The sequence below is a fragment of the Aspergillus aculeatus genome (assembly GCF_001890905.1).
Source record: "Aspergillus aculeatus ATCC 16872 unplaced genomic scaffold ASPACscaffold_22, whole genome shotgun sequence".
NCBI lineage: Eukaryota > Fungi > Ascomycota > Eurotiomycetes > Eurotiales > Aspergillaceae > Aspergillus > Aspergillus aculeatus.
The window spans coordinates 505,617-523,659 of NW_017962997.1; the positions used below are offsets into that span (position 1 = coordinate 505,617).

At 38.4% G+C, this 18,043-nt stretch overlaps 4 protein-coding genes across 4 annotated transcripts; 3 read left to right on the top strand and 1 right to left on the bottom strand.

Annotated features, from left to right (window-relative positions):
- Nucleotides 1-478: 478 nt before the first annotated feature.
- On the bottom strand, nucleotides 479-3,241 carry ASPACDRAFT_127697 (exocyst subunit SEC10; the record flags this gene model as incomplete). The annotated part of the gene is made up of 3 exons (XM_020197051.1): nucleotides 479-988; nucleotides 1,065-1,186; nucleotides 1,264-3,241. The coding sequence occupies 3 exons, from the start codon at nucleotides 3,239-3,241 to the stop codon at nucleotides 479-481; spliced, it is 2,610 nt and encodes an 869-aa protein (XP_020051512.1).
- Nucleotides 3,242-3,516: 275 nt separating this feature from the next.
- ASPACDRAFT_82281 (ditrans,polycis-polyprenyl diphosphate synthase) lies at nucleotides 3,517-5,083 on the top strand. The gene is made up of 3 exons (XM_020206062.1): nucleotides 3,517-3,616; nucleotides 3,686-4,252; nucleotides 4,332-5,083. The coding sequence occupies exons 2-3, from the start codon at nucleotides 3,763-3,765 to the stop codon at nucleotides 4,922-4,924; spliced, it is 1,083 nt and encodes a 360-aa protein (XP_020051513.1). The 5' UTR covers nucleotides 3,517-3,616; nucleotides 3,686-3,762; the 3' UTR covers nucleotides 4,925-5,083.
- A 1,259-nt stretch (nucleotides 5,084-6,342) lies between these two features.
- ASPACDRAFT_82282 (ELMO/CED-12 family protein) lies at nucleotides 6,343-8,759 on the top strand. The gene is made up of 3 exons (XM_020206063.1): nucleotides 6,343-6,701; nucleotides 6,784-8,149; nucleotides 8,218-8,759. Exons 1-3 carry the CDS (start codon nucleotides 6,438-6,440, stop codon nucleotides 8,682-8,684), a joined length of 2,097 nt encoding a protein of 698 aa, XP_020051514.1. The 5' UTR covers nucleotides 6,343-6,437; the 3' UTR covers nucleotides 8,685-8,759.
- Nucleotides 8,760-9,018: 259 nt separating this feature from the next.
- On the top strand, nucleotides 9,019-11,912 carry ASPACDRAFT_82285 (putative cell cycle checkpoint protein Rad17). The gene is made up of 2 exons (XM_020206064.1): nucleotides 9,019-9,811; nucleotides 9,910-11,912. The coding sequence occupies exons 1-2, from the start codon at nucleotides 9,299-9,301 to the stop codon at nucleotides 11,707-11,709; spliced, it is 2,313 nt and encodes a 770-aa protein (XP_020051515.1). The 5' UTR covers nucleotides 9,019-9,298; the 3' UTR covers nucleotides 11,710-11,912.
- The last annotated feature ends 6,131 nt before the right edge of the window (nucleotides 11,913-18,043 follow it).

The following is an 18,043-nucleotide window of genomic DNA, read 5'->3' on the forward strand; positions in this document are numbered from 1 at the left end:
GCTTATCGAGGCACTAATGACCTCATGCAGATAGCGGTAGCAGATAAGCTTAGCTGCCACTCAGTACGTACAGTGCTCCCCACCTTCGAAGCGCTTTCAAACGGGTGGAGCTGTCATACTATGTACATCTTACCTAGGAAATTCTGAGACTGACGTTCAATGCATTCAGTCAGACCAACGAAAGTTATTATATATGAGGCCCTAAGGTCATGTGCTTGAAAGGGCTACCTAGCACCCAGATGTAACTATACGAATAGGATAAATCACGGTATAACTCAAGTGTAGCGACGCCCGCACCCACAGTAATTCTGATTCCGTTCCAACCTCATCTAACGGTGCCATGGACACAATCACCTGTGTATGCAAGCTACAGGGGCATCGGATGAGATAGAATCTTGGCTGACCTGAAATGGAAATATATTTCAACATACAAGCACTTGCGCCCCATATATCATTTTAGGCCTGGATGCTATTCATATCAAAGATTATTGAGCACGACCTGCAGAGCAGCAGTGTTAGAATCCTCCCTGCGAGAAACATAAGCCCTGACTTCCTGAACACTGAGGCCTGTATCCTCTTGAGTGGGACCTCCAATTCCACGTCCTGGGCCTGTAGTGGCGTTACCATTACCAGTATTTCCGCCGGCAGCGCTGACTGCGCCCCCACGTATGCGCTCCTGCAATGCTTCAGAGCCAATGACGAAAAGGTTTCCGACTTCTAGTAGGACATCTAGCGCACCACCCGGACCTTTTACCCGCTCCTCAATATCCCAGCTTTTCAAAAGATCGGTATACTGTGTCATATCCTTGGTTACAATGAGACCTCCTGGCCCATTCACAACAAACCGCTTGAAATGTTCAAGGAGAAGACTTCTTGTCCCAAGAACAATCTCTGTAAGCAACTGGCGGAGGTTAGAGCCACTAGGTGGTAGCGAGCCCTTGAGAACGTTATGCGCACGAGCCAAGAAGGTACAAATTGACGCACATGTCTGGGATCGATTAGTACACGTCCTGAGAGCACTTGAGGTAACGGGCTTGCGGGAAAGGCATAGCGCAGTGACTAACCGGTGTTTGTAGCCTCTCTAACCAAGTCGCATTGTCACCCTCCTTTGGTCGAAAGTCATTTTTCTTCTGACCAGAAAGAAGTTTGTTCACCCAGGCTAACGTCGCGTCAATGACCTTCTGCTCTATAGAATTTATCTTCTCCTCAATTCGTATTGTGATCAGGTTCGTTTTTTTTCCATTTCTCGGCGAATTGTGATACTGCCTGCAGCAAGAGGGATAAGTAATGTGTTAATGCACATGACCATTAAGTTGGCGACACTGATGGCGTTCCGAATGGCCGGTATATACCCGAAATCAGGCTCAGTTCTGCCTGATTCCTGGGATGCGGCTACATCCAGAGCGGCGTCTAAGCAAACTTCAATATAGCCCTCTCCCATCATCGCGAGAAGAAGGCTCAGAAGAGCAAGCATATCCTTGGGCGTCTCGCTTGTCATGCTGAGCTCTAAGCCTCTACCAACTGCTTCGGCAAGCCATTTGAGCATTCTCTTTGCATGAGCAATGTTGGGGAGACCGTCATCTTCTGTAAGCTTGATGTCTGTAGGTTTACTGGGATCAGTGGCTTCCCTTAGACCCGCCAATCGGAGTAAAAGCATCTTCTGTGTTGCAGGAAGCTCGGAGGACTCAAGGCGTGCAATATATGCATCTCTTGCGGAGACAAGAACCTCCGTGCCTGCTTTGGAGAGAGATGCCATAAACGTTGTCACCGCTTTCTTCCTGCGAGCGTGGAAAGTGGTGAACCTGAATTGTAGGGAGGTATATAATTCTTCCAAATTCCTTCTCTCTCTTTCTATGTAAGATGAACCCACAAAATAGGGCACAAACAGATCCTCCAGTTGCTGATCGAGAATGAGGGCTGTCTGTGACGAGATAGGGTCGGGATGTTCAGTCAATCCATGAGCTTTCAAGTCATCGACTAAGGCGCTTAGATAACTGCGAGAACTTTGTAGAGAACGTAGAAACGCCAGTGATGAAACACTGTTCGCCTTATCCAAGACCATCTCGAGTCTTTGTTGAATCGACTGCTGGAAAACTCGCTGCAGGAACTTTCCGAGTACTTGTTCGTAGTACGGGAAGGCCCTTTTGATGATCGCGGACTCTTCTTGCACCACAACTTTGACTTCATCAATGAGTGACTGTAGGCTGGGCTCCACTTTTGACGGTTCAGCGTCGGGGTCTGCAAGCATTTCCCAGGCTTCTGGATCTCCTCCCACTTCTTCGGTCACAAGCTGGCTGCGGTCAATAAAGAACTGATGTTGGTTCACAAACAAAGCAATCACACTTGCACCACCATTGAAATCTTGGAGTACTGTTGCGCAATCCTTCATGCCTTCAAAATTAGCTTTCCTGTAGAAATCATCGAATTGCTTCAACAAGTCATTCTCTAGCGTCTCGGAGAACTTCTCAATAATTTCTCGCGTATTTGGCCGAATGACATTGCCCTTTGTGCTCCCGGACTCATCTGCTATAGTTCCATTTGCGTGGGACCCGTTATGTCTTCCCGCTACTTCGCTCCAACTTTCAGTGTCAAGTCGCTGGCTGATTCTGAGCAACTGGCGCGCGATCTGTGCCGATCGAACCTTGGCCTCACCTGTTCCTGACCTTCTCAAATTCTCCAAAAGGGTTAACTCCCCTCTGTTGCTCACACCATCCCAGCATTCGAGGAGAAAGTGTGCGTCAAGCGCCCGACGCCTTTGACGATCTAATTCCTCGAGCTTACGTCCTGTCTCGACAGCCATATTGCCTGTGCTCTCGGAAAGCTCTCCTCCAGATAACCCTGCGCCATTGAGCGACGTATCGAGTTGCTGGAAAGATTCGATGGTTTGACTTAATTTTCGTCCTAGGGTGTTCAGATTCTGAGTATGCTGTGCCTCTGCCCTGCGGACTGCAGCAGATAATTCATTTTCTCTTATCTCGAGGTCGCCTGATATATCACCTAGTCGCCGCTGCGCATGCTCAAACGTCCGAATCAGCGGTTTGGGGTCAAACGGCTGGCTTCCACCTCCTGATGCTCCTGTAGGTCGCCGAGTGTTTACTGCATTTTCGGAAAGGGATTCAATAAACTCCTTCACAATGAAATCACGGCTAGAGAAGTCTTCGAGTGTGAAGCCGGGACCTTGAGGAAATACCGGACGGGACACAGCATTGGGAAGGGGATTTGTTGACACATCGTCCGGCATATTCTGGTCTGTCGGCAGGATCCTCCCACATTGGCATTAGCTTTATGCTGGTAGAGGAGTCGCGATCATTGACTTAGCAGTCCAGGGACAAACTGTATCTGCAGCTCGAGTGCAGCCACGGAACGTGCGGAGTACGGAGTAGACGAGGTAGCTTGCTTCCTCATAACAGTGATGGACAGCCTCGCCCCGCAGTTGATTACATAAACGATAATCTTAAGCCATAGTTATATGTACGTGTATTTGTTCTGGATGAACACCTCGCGCTTGATCACCGTGTCTCGGGGCAAATAAACAGCGTATGTATCCGCCTGTTCCTGCAGTCGTGTTGAGGCTTTGTTTCCTGGTTCCGCAATAATCTCCAGATTACTCCGTACTGTATGGCCATCCAGAAGACGCTCAAAGGTTTTTGTGGCTGGTTCACATAAGTTAACTAGCAGCCTGCAGGGCGCTTTACCCATTTTTGACCTCTCACCAACCGTCGCAATCACTTCGCACATATTCATGTACATCTAAAAGAAAACATGGTCTCGCAACATGACAGAGAGCTTTTTCGCAACGATGTACGCTCTCGAGGGATCAAGCTCAGTGCTGCTGACCGGGAAAACATTTTGAGGCCATATCTCCCAGACCCCTCTGACCTCCAACGAGGGTCACCGCAGCGGCAGAACAAAGCTCACCGAAGGGCTCCTGTACGAACTTTCGTCAAGGCACAAATCCACCGTATTGTATACACCTTCGTTCATATCATCTTTGGAATCATAATTCGGCTCCTTCAAAGCTACCATGCCACCGTGGACCGGATATGCGCAGTCATATATTATCACCATCGAACCCCTGAATTGATCAGGAAAGATGTGAAAGGCCTCAAGCGCCTACCCGAACACTTGAGTATCATCCTGTCGCTTCGCAAGGAGGATGACGCCCTTAGCGTTTTGATGGACGAAGTTGCGGAGCTTGCAGCTTGGAGCGTGAGTGCCGGAATACCAGTGTTGAGTGTTTACGAAAAAAGCGGTAAGTAGACCCGGCCCTTGACGTCAATTTACAGAGCTATGCCAGTGCTAAATGCTGATGAATTGGATGACATCCGCAGGGGCTCTGAAATCCTGCATTCCTATACTTCACCAGGCTATCACAAACAAAATGTCTTCTTACTATGGCTCTCCTATTCAACAACCCCGGTTGCGTCTATTTGCGCCCCATCATCCTGTCTTTGACCAGCTGCCACAAGATGTCGCTAGTGATTGCAACAATGGATCCTTGACGGTGCTTCTGCTCTCCGCCACTGATGGCAGGGAAACCTTTGTCGACCTGACTAAAACTTTGGCGGAGATGTCTCAGGGCGGAAAATTGTCACCCGAAGATATTAACTTAGAATTGGTCGATGCAGAAATTAGTGAGATTACTACTCAGCCGACTCGGCCAAGTTCGCGAACCTCGAATGACAACAACAAGGCTTCGGACCAGTTCAGGTTTGTCGCAAAGCCTGAGCCCGACCTTTTGCTAGTATTCGGCGCCTTTCTAAAACTAGACGGATACCCTCCTTGGCACGTTCGACTGACCGAGATGTTTTGCACTGGCGGTAGAAGTAGGGGGACCAATACATCTGAAGAAGCAGTTGAATATCATGGCTTTCTACGGGGACTCTGGCATTATGCTGGGGCTCAGATGAGGTTCGGCCGTTGAAAGTGTTGAGAATGATCACGGGGTGGTCTGTGTATACACCAGCGCAGCATCTAGATCTCTTTATCAGGTTTAAAGTCATTATCAGTGTCTCACAACCAACTTCTTGCTGGAGGATCAGCGCCCAGATAGACAAGACCCGAATAAGTCGAAACGCGGAAGATCAGCCACATTCAAGTAAGATTATACTAGGTTTCTTTGTAAGATTTCTCGAGCAAGGTGGGCTGCTCCATAACGACCACTAATCCTAGAATCTCCAGGTGATCACTGGCCGGAAGATATATTCAACCGATGAAACTATCTATGATCATTGTTTGCGCCTTGCTCACATATTTATTGATGCTTGCTTTCTGATCATGGGCTCTCTCCACCTGTTGTTCTACTCCAGGGTGGGAGATTCTTTTCATATGTCTTGCTAGTAATCATCGCACCCCCTTCCTGCTTGAAGCCATAGGGCAAGACAATACGATGCCGAATTGCCTTGTTAGTGGTCTGCTGGTGATGCCTGCTCACTGCATGCGTTCAACGCTGCTGTAAGCATCCTTGATAACCGGGATATCTAGGCAGGCCCCCTTTCCTCAGGGTTTTGGATGTTACAGTCATAATAGGCTCTCATTCAGCATCAGGGGACTCGTAGCGAGCGCCTTCAGTCGAATGAATTCCTTGTGGCTAACATTCCCACTCTTGCTGCTTGCTTGGGCGCACAGCGAAAGGGGCGCCTGATCTTACGAGACGTCTTTATAAATCCAAGTCTTCTCCTACCCAGGTGGAATAGTTTCCATCGAGGCGTCGTATTTAGCACACAATCAAGACACCTTGCCACTACAGCACCTGTTTCATTCAGACCTTCAACTGCACGTGATGAGCAGATTCTTCGTGATCGAGTTTACCTTCCCATGCCACGAGCATCCTCGTTTATAGAGCCTGACGCTTCGTTCCGGTAGCATTAGAATTACAGCCGGTGTCAATAGCAGTTATCCTCTGACAAGTCCAAAGCAGAGCGTAACAGGATTCGGAAACGCGGTCATGTGCCGTATACTTACGTACAGTACATGTGCAATAATACAAAGTTTCCAGTACACTGTTGTACTGAGCCTATACTTACATGAAATTCAGACATTGGCAAAGATGGAAAATCGCCTGGCTTAGTAGTGCTGATGCTGGGCTTGGCACAAATAAATTGACAAGCTCTACGCAGTTCTAGACGTCTGGAATGAGGAATTAACTTGCGTCCGTACCGTACAAATAGAGATAGATTCAAAACATATTGCTGACTAGGGTGGCTTGCCCCAGCCGTAACTTAACTCAAGGTGCGAACGAAGCAAGTACAGTAGGTACGGCTGCTTGGCAGCCCACCTCCTGATTATCCCTCTTTCTACTTTTCAACCCCGACAGGATGTAAGACTTGAAACTCACCTCCTCGACCGAACGTCTCGAATAAACATACTGCTTAGTTCGAGCATCAATCAGGCTTTGATCAAATCCAGAGACTAAAACACCACACAAAACAGTCTCAATGGAGAATAGCATATCGGAACTTGTGGAGAGGTTAGGGAGCGATGAAGATGGAGTACGCAAAATGGCAGTTTTCAAGCTGCAGAGCAGCATTGGCGACCCTTCTTTCGCCGATATATTCATTGCGGAAGGCGGACTTGTCAGGCTACGCTATCTGATCTTACATGCAACTGGTAACACATTGGCATATAGCCTGACAAGCTTCGCAAGACTACTAGAAGTCGATAAGGGCTGGGATTTCGTAGACCAGGAAGTGGTCGAAAGAGTAGGTGGCCCAATCAAGACCTCGTCAATGTATCGTCAAATATTGGTTGTATAATGACTGACTGGTAGTCATTGTATCTCAGGTTGTTGAGCTCATTGTGACACACCCCCTTGTCAATATCTTAAGGGGCGCTATGTCTATACTGGTGTCCATAGTGTCACACCCGCACGCAGGCGATGATATTATGCAGACTGGAAGCTTCGGATCTCGCGCGCTAAAGCCTGCAATTGCCATCTATCCGCAGTTCCTGGAGATGCTTGTCAGCAGACTATCCTCCGCAGACCATGCGCTTTGCGCCAATGCATTGCAACTGATTAATTCACTCATGCGTGACTCCGTCACAAACGATACAGATTTAGAATGGCCAAAATTCATTCAAAGGCTACAGGACATGGGAGTCATACGGGCAGTATACTCCCTGATGCAAGGAAGTGCCATGCAGGACCACATACATCCACTGATCGAGTTCCAATATCTTACCAAGGTTCTTTTGCGGAAATGGCGAGATATTGCACTGGATTTGGAGAAGCCAGAACATAGAAGAGCGTTGAAGGGGATTTACGTGGCTAGTTCTTTGGAACGAAGTCGTGACAAGGGCGCTGAAACCGGGGAGGATGTTCGTCGATCTAAACGCCATGACCCAGAAAAGTGGCGGCGACTTGGCTTCGAAACCGAAAGTCCAGTGATGCAATTTGAATGTACAGGCTTCCTGGGACTCATGGACTTGGCAGATTATGTCAAAAACAATCAAGATGAATTCCAGAAAATCATACTGGAGCAATCGACAAGGCCAGCAGATCAACGTTGTCCAATTGCTCGTGCTTCGTTGTCCGTCACCTGTATTCTCTACGATTACTTTGAGGTCGACAGATCAGAAATAGAAGATATCAAAACATCCTTGCTGATAGATTCTCGCTTGAATGTTGAAAGTCTATTTCAGCCTCTACTGTTACACTGGACGCGATTGCATGTCGCTGGGCTGCATGCGTTCTTCCGTCTGTGGAAAACCACGGGTGCCGAGATTGAAGATTATGATAAGATCGTGGAGCTCGTTCGTGTGCTTCTTGAATCGATCGTCGGTAGGGCGCCTCGCACCAAGGATGTGCAAGATGTGGAGGAAGACATAATCAATTTTGACTACAGGCGCCTTCGTGAGTTACAGATGGAACTAATGGAGCTTACGTACGAAGATGCTTGGGGGCAACATCTACGAACTATGCGCGGAGAGCTATACCACGAGGCCCTTCAATTTGTGAAAGAGCAGCGCATAAGATCTCTGCTTCGAGGCGGTTGGTTTCCGAACGAAGACGATTTGGACTTGGAACTGGCATCGAAAAAGTCCTCCTGGAGGTATATTCAGCTATCGCATAATCGGCGATTTCTGCACTTTGGTGACTTCGACCATCGGCAGGAAGTAAGTCCTCAAGTAGACGTTCTACCAAATAAAAGTGAGTATGCCCTTCCTAGCACTTACTCCTCGCTTTGAGCTTTATTGAACACTTACTGTATCGCTCAGTTGACCTCTCCATTGTGTCTTCCGTGGTATCCAACGTCTCGAAGCTGTCTGATGAATACTTCCCATCAGCGATGAAGACTCCGCCGCATAACAACCCTTCTATGAAGATAACAATTCATGGCCTGCCTGATTATACAGCAAGGACGAAGGGCAGCACACAAGACGCCAGCCATTATTCTCGACAACTCAGCAAGTCTTTGCCCGGGGAGTGCATACTGCTAAACTTGCATCCACAGTCCCCCAGCCTAGCATCAGAGTGGCTCGATGGTTTACTAATGCTACTTAACCAGCAACCTATCACGGCAGAAACAAGCAAATTAATAGAACTAATTAGCGACTATGGGCTCAAAATCCGTCTATTGAACGTTCGCTTCGATGACCTAGCACTCGTCAGTGAGACACCGGGCGTCCCTTCGCGTGAAGGCCTCGACAATGATTTTTATTACGATGTCTTTGGGGGTCCTTGATGGGTTCGTTTACTATATGCATTGACCATACATATATTAAGAAGACATAACATGGTCTTCTCTCTAGTAATCCATAATGCCAAGTATGTTACCTACGTAGATCTCGCCTCTTTCATAAATCTTATTTACCGAGTGGCTTCTTCAAGTACATACATGTAGTAATGTACATAAAGTTACAACCTCAGGCTACAGAAAATACCTAGCAATTGTTCGGCTCGGCAGAACTATCCGGCCACGGTTCGGGACACAGTTGGACCACCAATCTCCCGAAGCTCTATCGATAGCCCGGAGCTCAGGGTGCTATGATCAGGCCTGGCCTCGCTGACGATTCTCGCCCCCTGCAGTCATTGTATCGTCCTCATCCGTCCTCTTTCCGTTTGATCACTCGTCATGAGCCGCATCCTTCCATCCAGGCCATGGTCACGTTAATTTCCATGGACAACAAACGGACGTACATGTACCCAGCTTAGCTACAGCATAGGTTGTGATGAAGCTGGGGAGACCACAGCCTCTGCGACGACAACCATTCTGGTCTGTTCGCTTGTCTCAGTCCTTGTTTTGCTTGATTGGTTCTTCCTTCAGTCAAGCTAGAGGCGGCGTTCACGATAGCGAGGATGAAGCGCAAAGCACCTTCAGATCTCTCTTTAACACAATCCACCCCACTCGGATTTTGCGACCCTGCAAATTCCGGCCAAAAATCTCGTCCTGAGACGGATGATTATGCGAAGACGAATATAGTAATGGACGCACCAGGCCCATTTGACGACGTCATTGAAGATGACTATGACTCTTTTGATGAGATATTTACACAACATTTTGCAGACGATGGTACCTGTCTACGCGAGGACATCACAAATGTTGCCAACGATCGGGAAGGTGCTCGTCCATTTCATCAGAAGGAACTGCACTATAGTCAAAGCTCCTCCAACACTACCAAACGATTTGTCATCCACCCCGTTTGTTATTCCCAACCTCGACTCTTTCGCTCATTCAATGTAGATCATGCAGACTTGCCGTGGGCTCAGAGATTCCCTCCAGAAGATATAAGTGAACTGGCAGTCCATAGCAGGAAGATCTCCGATGTGAAAACTTGGCTGAATAATGCATTTTCTGGGACGGGTGAACGGGTATGTAGCCTGGCTATTTGTTGAATGCCTCCCTTTATCATGTTTTCGACTATGTATAACATCGAGTCCAAACTATTCATTACTGACAATGGCGGAAGTTACTTATCCTCCGTGGTCCTTCGGGAAGTGGCAAGACAACCACAGTTTCCATTCTGTCAGAGACTCTGGGGTTTGAGATACTTGAATGGAGAAATCCAGCGGCATCTGACTCTGTCACCAACTTGCCGAATTCCGTCGCCTTACAATTTGATGATTTTCTGGAGAGGGCTAATGAGCTCCCTGGCCTCGACCTTGACCTGCCGAGCAATTTCTCTGAAGTTCATAGGGGCGCCATAGAGGGCTTTTCGCCGCGACGGCGTTTAATACTGATTGAGGAATTCCCTTCACTAATAACGCAATCTTCTAATCTATCTCTGTTCAGAATGGCTGTTCAGCGGTACCTAGTGACGGCAGGCTCCGCTCGAGAGATGGACATAGTGCCCTGCTCTCCAATGGTCATAATTATCTCAGAGACACTTCTCGGCTCGTGCTCTTCCTTTTCAGATAACATCACAGCTCATCGATTGCTAGGCCCGGCGATCTGCAATCATCCAGGAACAAGAATTATTGACTTCAATAGTATAGCTCCCACGTTCATGTCCAAAGCCTTAAATTTGATCTTAGAGAAGGAAGGCCGCGTTTCTAAATCTGAACGAGCACTATCACCCGCTACAATGCGCAGCCTCTCCCAGAACGGGGATATTCGAAGTGCGGCTGCCAGGCTGGAATTCATCTGCCTGAAGTCCAGTAATTTTGCCGAGATGAAGAAACCGTCTAGGGTCAAGAAAGCCTCCCGGAGAGCACCCACTCTTACTCCGGTAGAGGAACAGGCACTCGAGCTCATCGCCCAACGAGAGACCTCTCTGGGGTTGTTCCATGCTGTTGGGAAAATTGTGTATAACAAGCGTGACGATTCAAGCTCTAAGAAAGATGGACAGCCTGTTATGCCACCAAGCTACTTGCGTCATTATGGACGGCCGAGAATATCACAGGTGCAGGTCAACGAACTATATAATGAGACGGGTACCGATACACAAACTTTCATCAGTACTTTGCATGAGAACTATGTTCCATCTTGCGAAGGTGCCTCATTCACAGAGTGCCTTGACGATTGCATTAGTGCGCTTTCGGATAGCGACTTGTTGTATCCTATTTCCAAAAGGACAAATAGGTCCTTCATACATGCAACTAGAAATAGTGCTGCGGTTGAGACTTTGCGGCAGCAAGAAATCAGCTACCAAGTTGCTGCTCGTGGGCTACTATTCGCCCTTCCTTATCCAGTGTCACGAAGGAGTCCATTTAATGATGGTGTTGGGACTCCAAGACATGGCCAACAACTTCTTTACCCGACTTCTTTGCGGTCACTGCATATTATGGAGGAGGTTGAGGGCCTCGTAGCTTTGTGGTCAAGCAGGCTCTTGAGCTCGATTAGTTACCCTGCCCCAGGCTCAATAGTTGAATCTACTACTTCCCTCAGCGAGAAGGAGCTGGGCACTAACAACAAGTTCATTCACGAGGGCGCTCGGAATGTAGGCCAAACAGTGACAGCAACCATGATACCGCGCAGTGACCTTATACTTCACCAATTGCCGTATATGGCATGTTTATTCAGAGAAACCAGTGAAGGCCAGGAGCTCGCAAAGGTTACGAAACTCACCAGGCTCCAGCCGCAGGCTTCCAACAAAGCACATACCTTCTTCGGTGAACTAGGGGCACCTGGTGCGAATGTCGGACTATTGGGAGAAATACCGAAAACAAGGATTCGAGGCTGGGATAACACTTTAGAGTCCCATCTACCGTCTGTGACTGATGAGAGAGAGCTTACTCTGAGTGATGATGAAATCATAGACGACAACTGAGAACTTGTCTCAATGATCTTGCCATGCTTGGTATCCTTGCCTGATTCAAGCGTTTGGGTTTCTGCCACATGACTTGGTGTAAAGTCAAGCCCGACTGCGAACAACAATCCTTCGGTGCATGCTCTTATCAACCTTTTGTTTACCCGAAACACTTTTCCTTCGGATAAATAGAATAGCATTAGCTCTAATAGTACGGGTCTAGGACAAAGCTTTGCTCAAGGTCACGTATCAGTCACAGAATCATTTGTTAGGCATGATATACGGTTTGCTTCCATCTTGGAAGACGCTGGTGGTAGAAGCTGTTCCACTGTCAGTGCAGTTGCGTGGTATACATATACGGGGCCTGAATATACAGCAAGATTCTTTATTCGTACTGCCCGTACTATTATACCTACATGCCCCCGTTTGGTTAAATTATGCTGGGAAAGCCGCTGGGGCAATCTGTTTCTTAGAGTAATTATTCTTATATATAACAATACGTATAAAATTCAATATACTGCGAATCAAAGTCGGGAAAGCTGGTGTAGTTTATTCTCATCTGTATAATAAATATTACACAGCCTTGACCACCGGCAGCTTGTTCAACATAGTAACTTTACTTCCTCAGGTACCATGTACTAAACCCGTTTAGTCATTATATATAAGAGGTCTAGTAATATACGGCCCAATCCTGGGTGCTTCTACTCATTTCTAAGCACTGACTAGTCAGTAATCAGTTTGTATATAGTAAGAATCGAACATCCATATGGACAGCTAGAGCGGTAAGAGAGAGAGAGAGAGAGTAACCAAAGCAGGCCCATATTTATTCTTGTATATACATCTTCTTGCTTAGATATAGCACAGTGGAGCTATAACTATATCACAAGAGGCTCAAGAGGAGTGAGTTAACGTAATCGGTAAGCGAGTGGGCACGGCAAGCGAGTGGGCACCTGCACCCACCCAAACAGCCTTCCATAAAAAGATGAAGCTTATATATACTATATATTAAAGAATTAATATATTTAATTAATATTTTAATATATTAGATATTTTATTTTTATATATCTAATTATATTACAATTACTGCAGTAAGATAATATCTGATAATAAGATTATTTCTTACTAATAACTAATTTTTTAAACTAGCTTTTGTTAATTTAATTAGTTTTATAAATTTTTTTAAATATATTTCTAATTTTATTAATAGTAAGGCTGTTTAAACCAGCTATTTAATAATAAAATCTTTTATTTTTAATATTCTGTTTTTTTAATTTAGTTTATAATTTATTATTTTTCTATTTAAATAAAGCAGTCTGATTAAAGGCGATTTTATATTCTTTTATAATATAAAATAATACTATTTTTATTTATAAAAATAGACTAATTATATATTTATAAAAAATCTTTTAAATATAATTTTATATTTTTATAATTATTTTATATTTTTAAATATTTTTAATATTATTAATATAATAGTAGTACTAGTAATTAAAATAGATTTATAAAACTGTATAATTAATTTATTAAAAATCTTATTTAATTAGAATAAAACTAATTCTGAAATTTTAAAAATATTATAAATAATTAATTATTTAAAAATAAGAGAATATATTTCTAAATATATATTTAAAAAGTTAATTTTATTAATATAATAAATATTCTAATAAATCAGCTGTTCTACTAAACTTTTATATATTTTTTTTAATAATATAAAATAAGTAATATTAAGTAATTAATAAAAATATAAAAAATATAAAAATATATAAATAAAAATAATATTATTTTAATTATATATATTATTAAATTTTATAATTAAACAAAAATTATATTTATTAAAAATTAAAAAATTATATCGTTCTATCCGTCAGTTTTTTAATAAAAAAAATAAAATATTTATAAAGCTAATATAAACTGATATTATTAAAAATCTAACTATTTCATAAAAAATTAATATATTAATTAAAAAAAGATCTTAATATTATATTTTTATATAAACTTTTTTTTAAAATTAAATATAATAATAATATTATACCGGCGGTATTAATATATTTAATTAAAATTATTTATTTTTAATTTTTTAATTATATAAAAAATAATTTATTTATATAATTAAATTATATAATTATACAAACTATAGCTATTATTTCTATAATAAAATTAATTTTAGTAAAATTTTAAATAATTTAATTAAAAATATTATATTTTTTTTATAATTTTAATATAATTAAATTATTTAGTTAAAAGTTTCAGATCTTTATATTTTATATATTAAATATAATATTTTTAAAAGAACTGAGTTTTTAAAACTGAAGTATATTTAATAAGATTATATATTTATTTTTTATTTATAAAAATTATAGAATTCGAATTTTATTTTTAAAAAAAATTATTATTATATTTTATATATATACCGGCTGAGAATAAAGCCTATACTTATAAATAAAAAAATCTAATTTTTTAAAATCTTTTTTTTAAAAAAATTAATTTTATAAAATTAGGATATATATCTAATTATACTTTAATTTTTTTAAGATATTATTATAAAATTAAATACAGAATATTAAAAATATTTACAGCTTTTTTAATAAATAGAATTTTATTATTTTAAATAGTTTTAATAGTAAGACAGATACAGTCCTCTTATTTTACTAAAGAATTTAATAATTAAGATATATTTAATAAAATTGTTAGTAATTGAATTATTTTAATTCTAAGAATATAAAAACAATATATGCGGGTGCCCACTCGCTTGCCGTGCCCACTCGCTTACCGATTACATTATTCAGAATTACAGAGAATACAGATTACAAATCCGGGCCGAGGGGAGCGGAAGGGGCCCTCGGCGCCCACCCTTCCAGCATTGGGAACTCAGCGCAAGTCCGAAGTCCTTGGTATTTGTATGTCCAACTACAACAACCACTGACCACCTACCTTGGTAATGCAGCAGAACAATCAGTGTTCGTCAACCTTGGACGCCCTCAAAAATTTGTGAAGCAGCTGCCAACTTCTGGAATTGGATAAAATAAGTATAACTGACTAGTTGAGTTAACTAACTTAACATAACTTATCAATATTGAGTAAGCAGGACCAAAGTAAGTTAGTTCAACTAGTTAAGTGAAAGAGCCACTCTGTCTAAATAACTAATTTTACATATTACTTGGGTTAACGTAACCGGTAAGCCACCCGCCATGGTAAGCCACCCGCCACCCGCGCCCACCCAAACAGCCTTCCATGAAAAGATGAAGCTTATATAAACTAGATATCAATAAAATAATATATTTAATTAGTATTTTTATATATAGAATATTTTATATTTTATTTTTAAATTATTTTATACTTACTATAGCGAGATAATATCCGGTAGTAAGATTATTTATTACTAGCAGCTGATTTTTTAAACTGATTTTTATTAATTTAATTAATTTTATAAATTTTTTTAAATATATTTTTAGTTTTATTAACAGTAAGACTATTTAGACCAGTTATCTGATAATAAGATTTTTTATTTTTAATATTTTATTTTTTTAATTTAATCTATAATTTTAACTTTCTATTTAAATAAAGCAGTCTGATTAAAGACAATTTTATATTCTTTTATAATATAAAATAATACTATTTTTATATTTAAAAACAGACTGATTATATGTTTATAAAGAAATTTTTTAATTATAGTTTTATATTTTTTTAATTATTTTATATTTTTAGATACTTTTAGTACTGTTAATATAGTAGTAATTGTTATAGATAATCCCTATAATTATAGTAGATTATCAACAATCTATCTATATATTCTTTATATAATAGTTATAATATTAATAATTCAGATCTTCTTCAGTATTTAACTCTTAGGATCTTATTAGATTTTCAGAATAGTAAGAATTAGTCTTAAAATAAATAAAACTGTTATTATTCTATATCTAACTGATTTTCTTTTCTCTTTACAGTAATACTGCCCGGTTGGAGTAGGCTTATAGAGCTATATAATTAGTTTATTAAAAATTTTAATCGGCTGGAGTAAAACTAATTTTAAAGCTTTAAAAATATTATATATAATTAATTTTTCGAAAATAAAAGAATATACTTTTAGATATATATTTAAGAAATTAATTTTATTAATATAATAAATAGTTTAACAGATCAACTTATAAGAATAAAAGAATTAGTTAAATATAGAATAATAGCAGTCTATTAATTTTAAGATTAATTTTTATTATTTTAAAAATCTAATAAGATTCTAGAAGTTAAATATTAAAAAAGATCTAAATTATTAATATTATAACTATTATATAAAAAATATATAAATAGATTATTAATAATCTATTATAATTATAAGAATTATTTATAATAATTAGACTTTTTTTATATATAACTGTCTTCAGCAGTATAATAGTAGTATAATATTATTATTTTAATATAAAAATTAAATTTATTTAAAAATATAGTAATAGATAGCAGAAAGTTATAGACTAATTCTATTTAAAATATATATTATAAATAATATTATTCTATTTTAGAAATACTGTAATTTTTTAATAATAATATTAATAATATAAATATACTTCTATATATTTTTCTTATTATTCTTAATATTATTAGTATTATTTATTTTATATTAAAAAGCTTATATTTTTCTATTATTTTTATATTTATTTATTTATTTTAATATATATATATAGTATCTATATTCTATATTTTTTTAATATTATTAAAATATTAATAAATAGCTGTAGTATTTTTTATTATAATATTATATCTTCTACAGCAAATTGTCGTTTTTTAATTAAAATTTTATTTTTTTTAATATTTTTTTCTATTTAAAATATTTTTGGATTAATATAAAGAATTATAAGTATAATTTTAGTAAAAAATTTAAATCTAAATATATTTTTGTCAACTATATAGCCAGTTGGTAGCCTCAGGCTCGCCAGTTCGCCACCTCAGGCTCTCCAGTTCGCTGCCTCAGGTTAGCCAGTTCGCGGAGTGGATTTCCGAGTTCCGGTGACCCCTCCGTGGGGAAAACGGCCTGGAACAATCTTCTTCTATTTATCCTATTGTTTCTGTTTAATAGGAATTTATTCATTTATTTACTTTCATGTGTTTTTCATATGATCGCGGAAAGCCTCGGAAAATCAATATAGCTATTCAGCTATAAATAAGAGGTCAATTCCTATTATTCTTTTAGTTAGTAGAGCAAGCAGTTTCAGTTCAGTTTCAGTTTAAATTCATTCAATTTATTCAGTTTAATCAGTTTAATCAGTTACTTATTCAAGAAATTGATTTTATCTATCTTTTACTTTACTTTTACTTTCACTTTACCCCTTACTTAAATTTTGTATGGAATCCTATATAAAGTTTGAGTGAAAAGTAAGGTTTTATTAAAGTGGAAGTGAAGGTATTCAGAATTCTTCTTAATTTTTAATATAGTTTTATTAATAAAGTATCAATAATATACCAGTCGGAAGATAAATTATATTTTTATAGATTTTTTTAAAATTTTAAACTTTAACTAATTATGTATTAAATGGTATTAGAAATACTAAATAATATTAGTAATCTATTACTGATTTTTCAGTAGTTAAACTTCTTTTAGTTAAAAAAAGATTAAAAAAAATATAATGCTATTTTTTATAATTTTTTAGATTTTTAGCTGTTAATCTTATTATTTAACTTTTTAATATAAAAAAAGATCTATTATATTCAATATAATATAACAGCTGCTACTAAAAAAACTATAATTATAAATAATATTAATTATTTATAAAAATTATATTAATTTTTTAATAAAAAAATCTAATTATTTATTATAATTTTATTATAGAATATTGTACTTTTACTGTTCAGACTGAAGATTTATATAAATATTTTTATTTTGTATTTAATAATATTAATTATTTATTTTAATATTATATAGTAGTTTTCTATCAGAATAATATAATCTATAAGATTATATATTTTTATATTAATGAAAATAATAATAAAAACTAATATATTATTAATATTAAAAATATTTTTTTATTAATATTATTTATAATTTATGATTTTATTAATATTTTATATTTATTTTATACACAGCGATATCTTCTACCAGTAGTTTTTATTTAATTATTTTTTAATTTTAATAATTCTATTAAATATATATAATCTGGATTTTTTTTAATATTATTTTATTTATTATTTATATATATAGTTATAAATAAAATAAATATATACTATAACAGATTTATATTTTTTTATTATAAATTATATATATATTATATATATTTTATAGTTATTTTATTATTATTTCTATTATATATTAATATTAATTTATATTTTATAAAATAGAAAAATATAATTTAATTATTAAATTTATAAA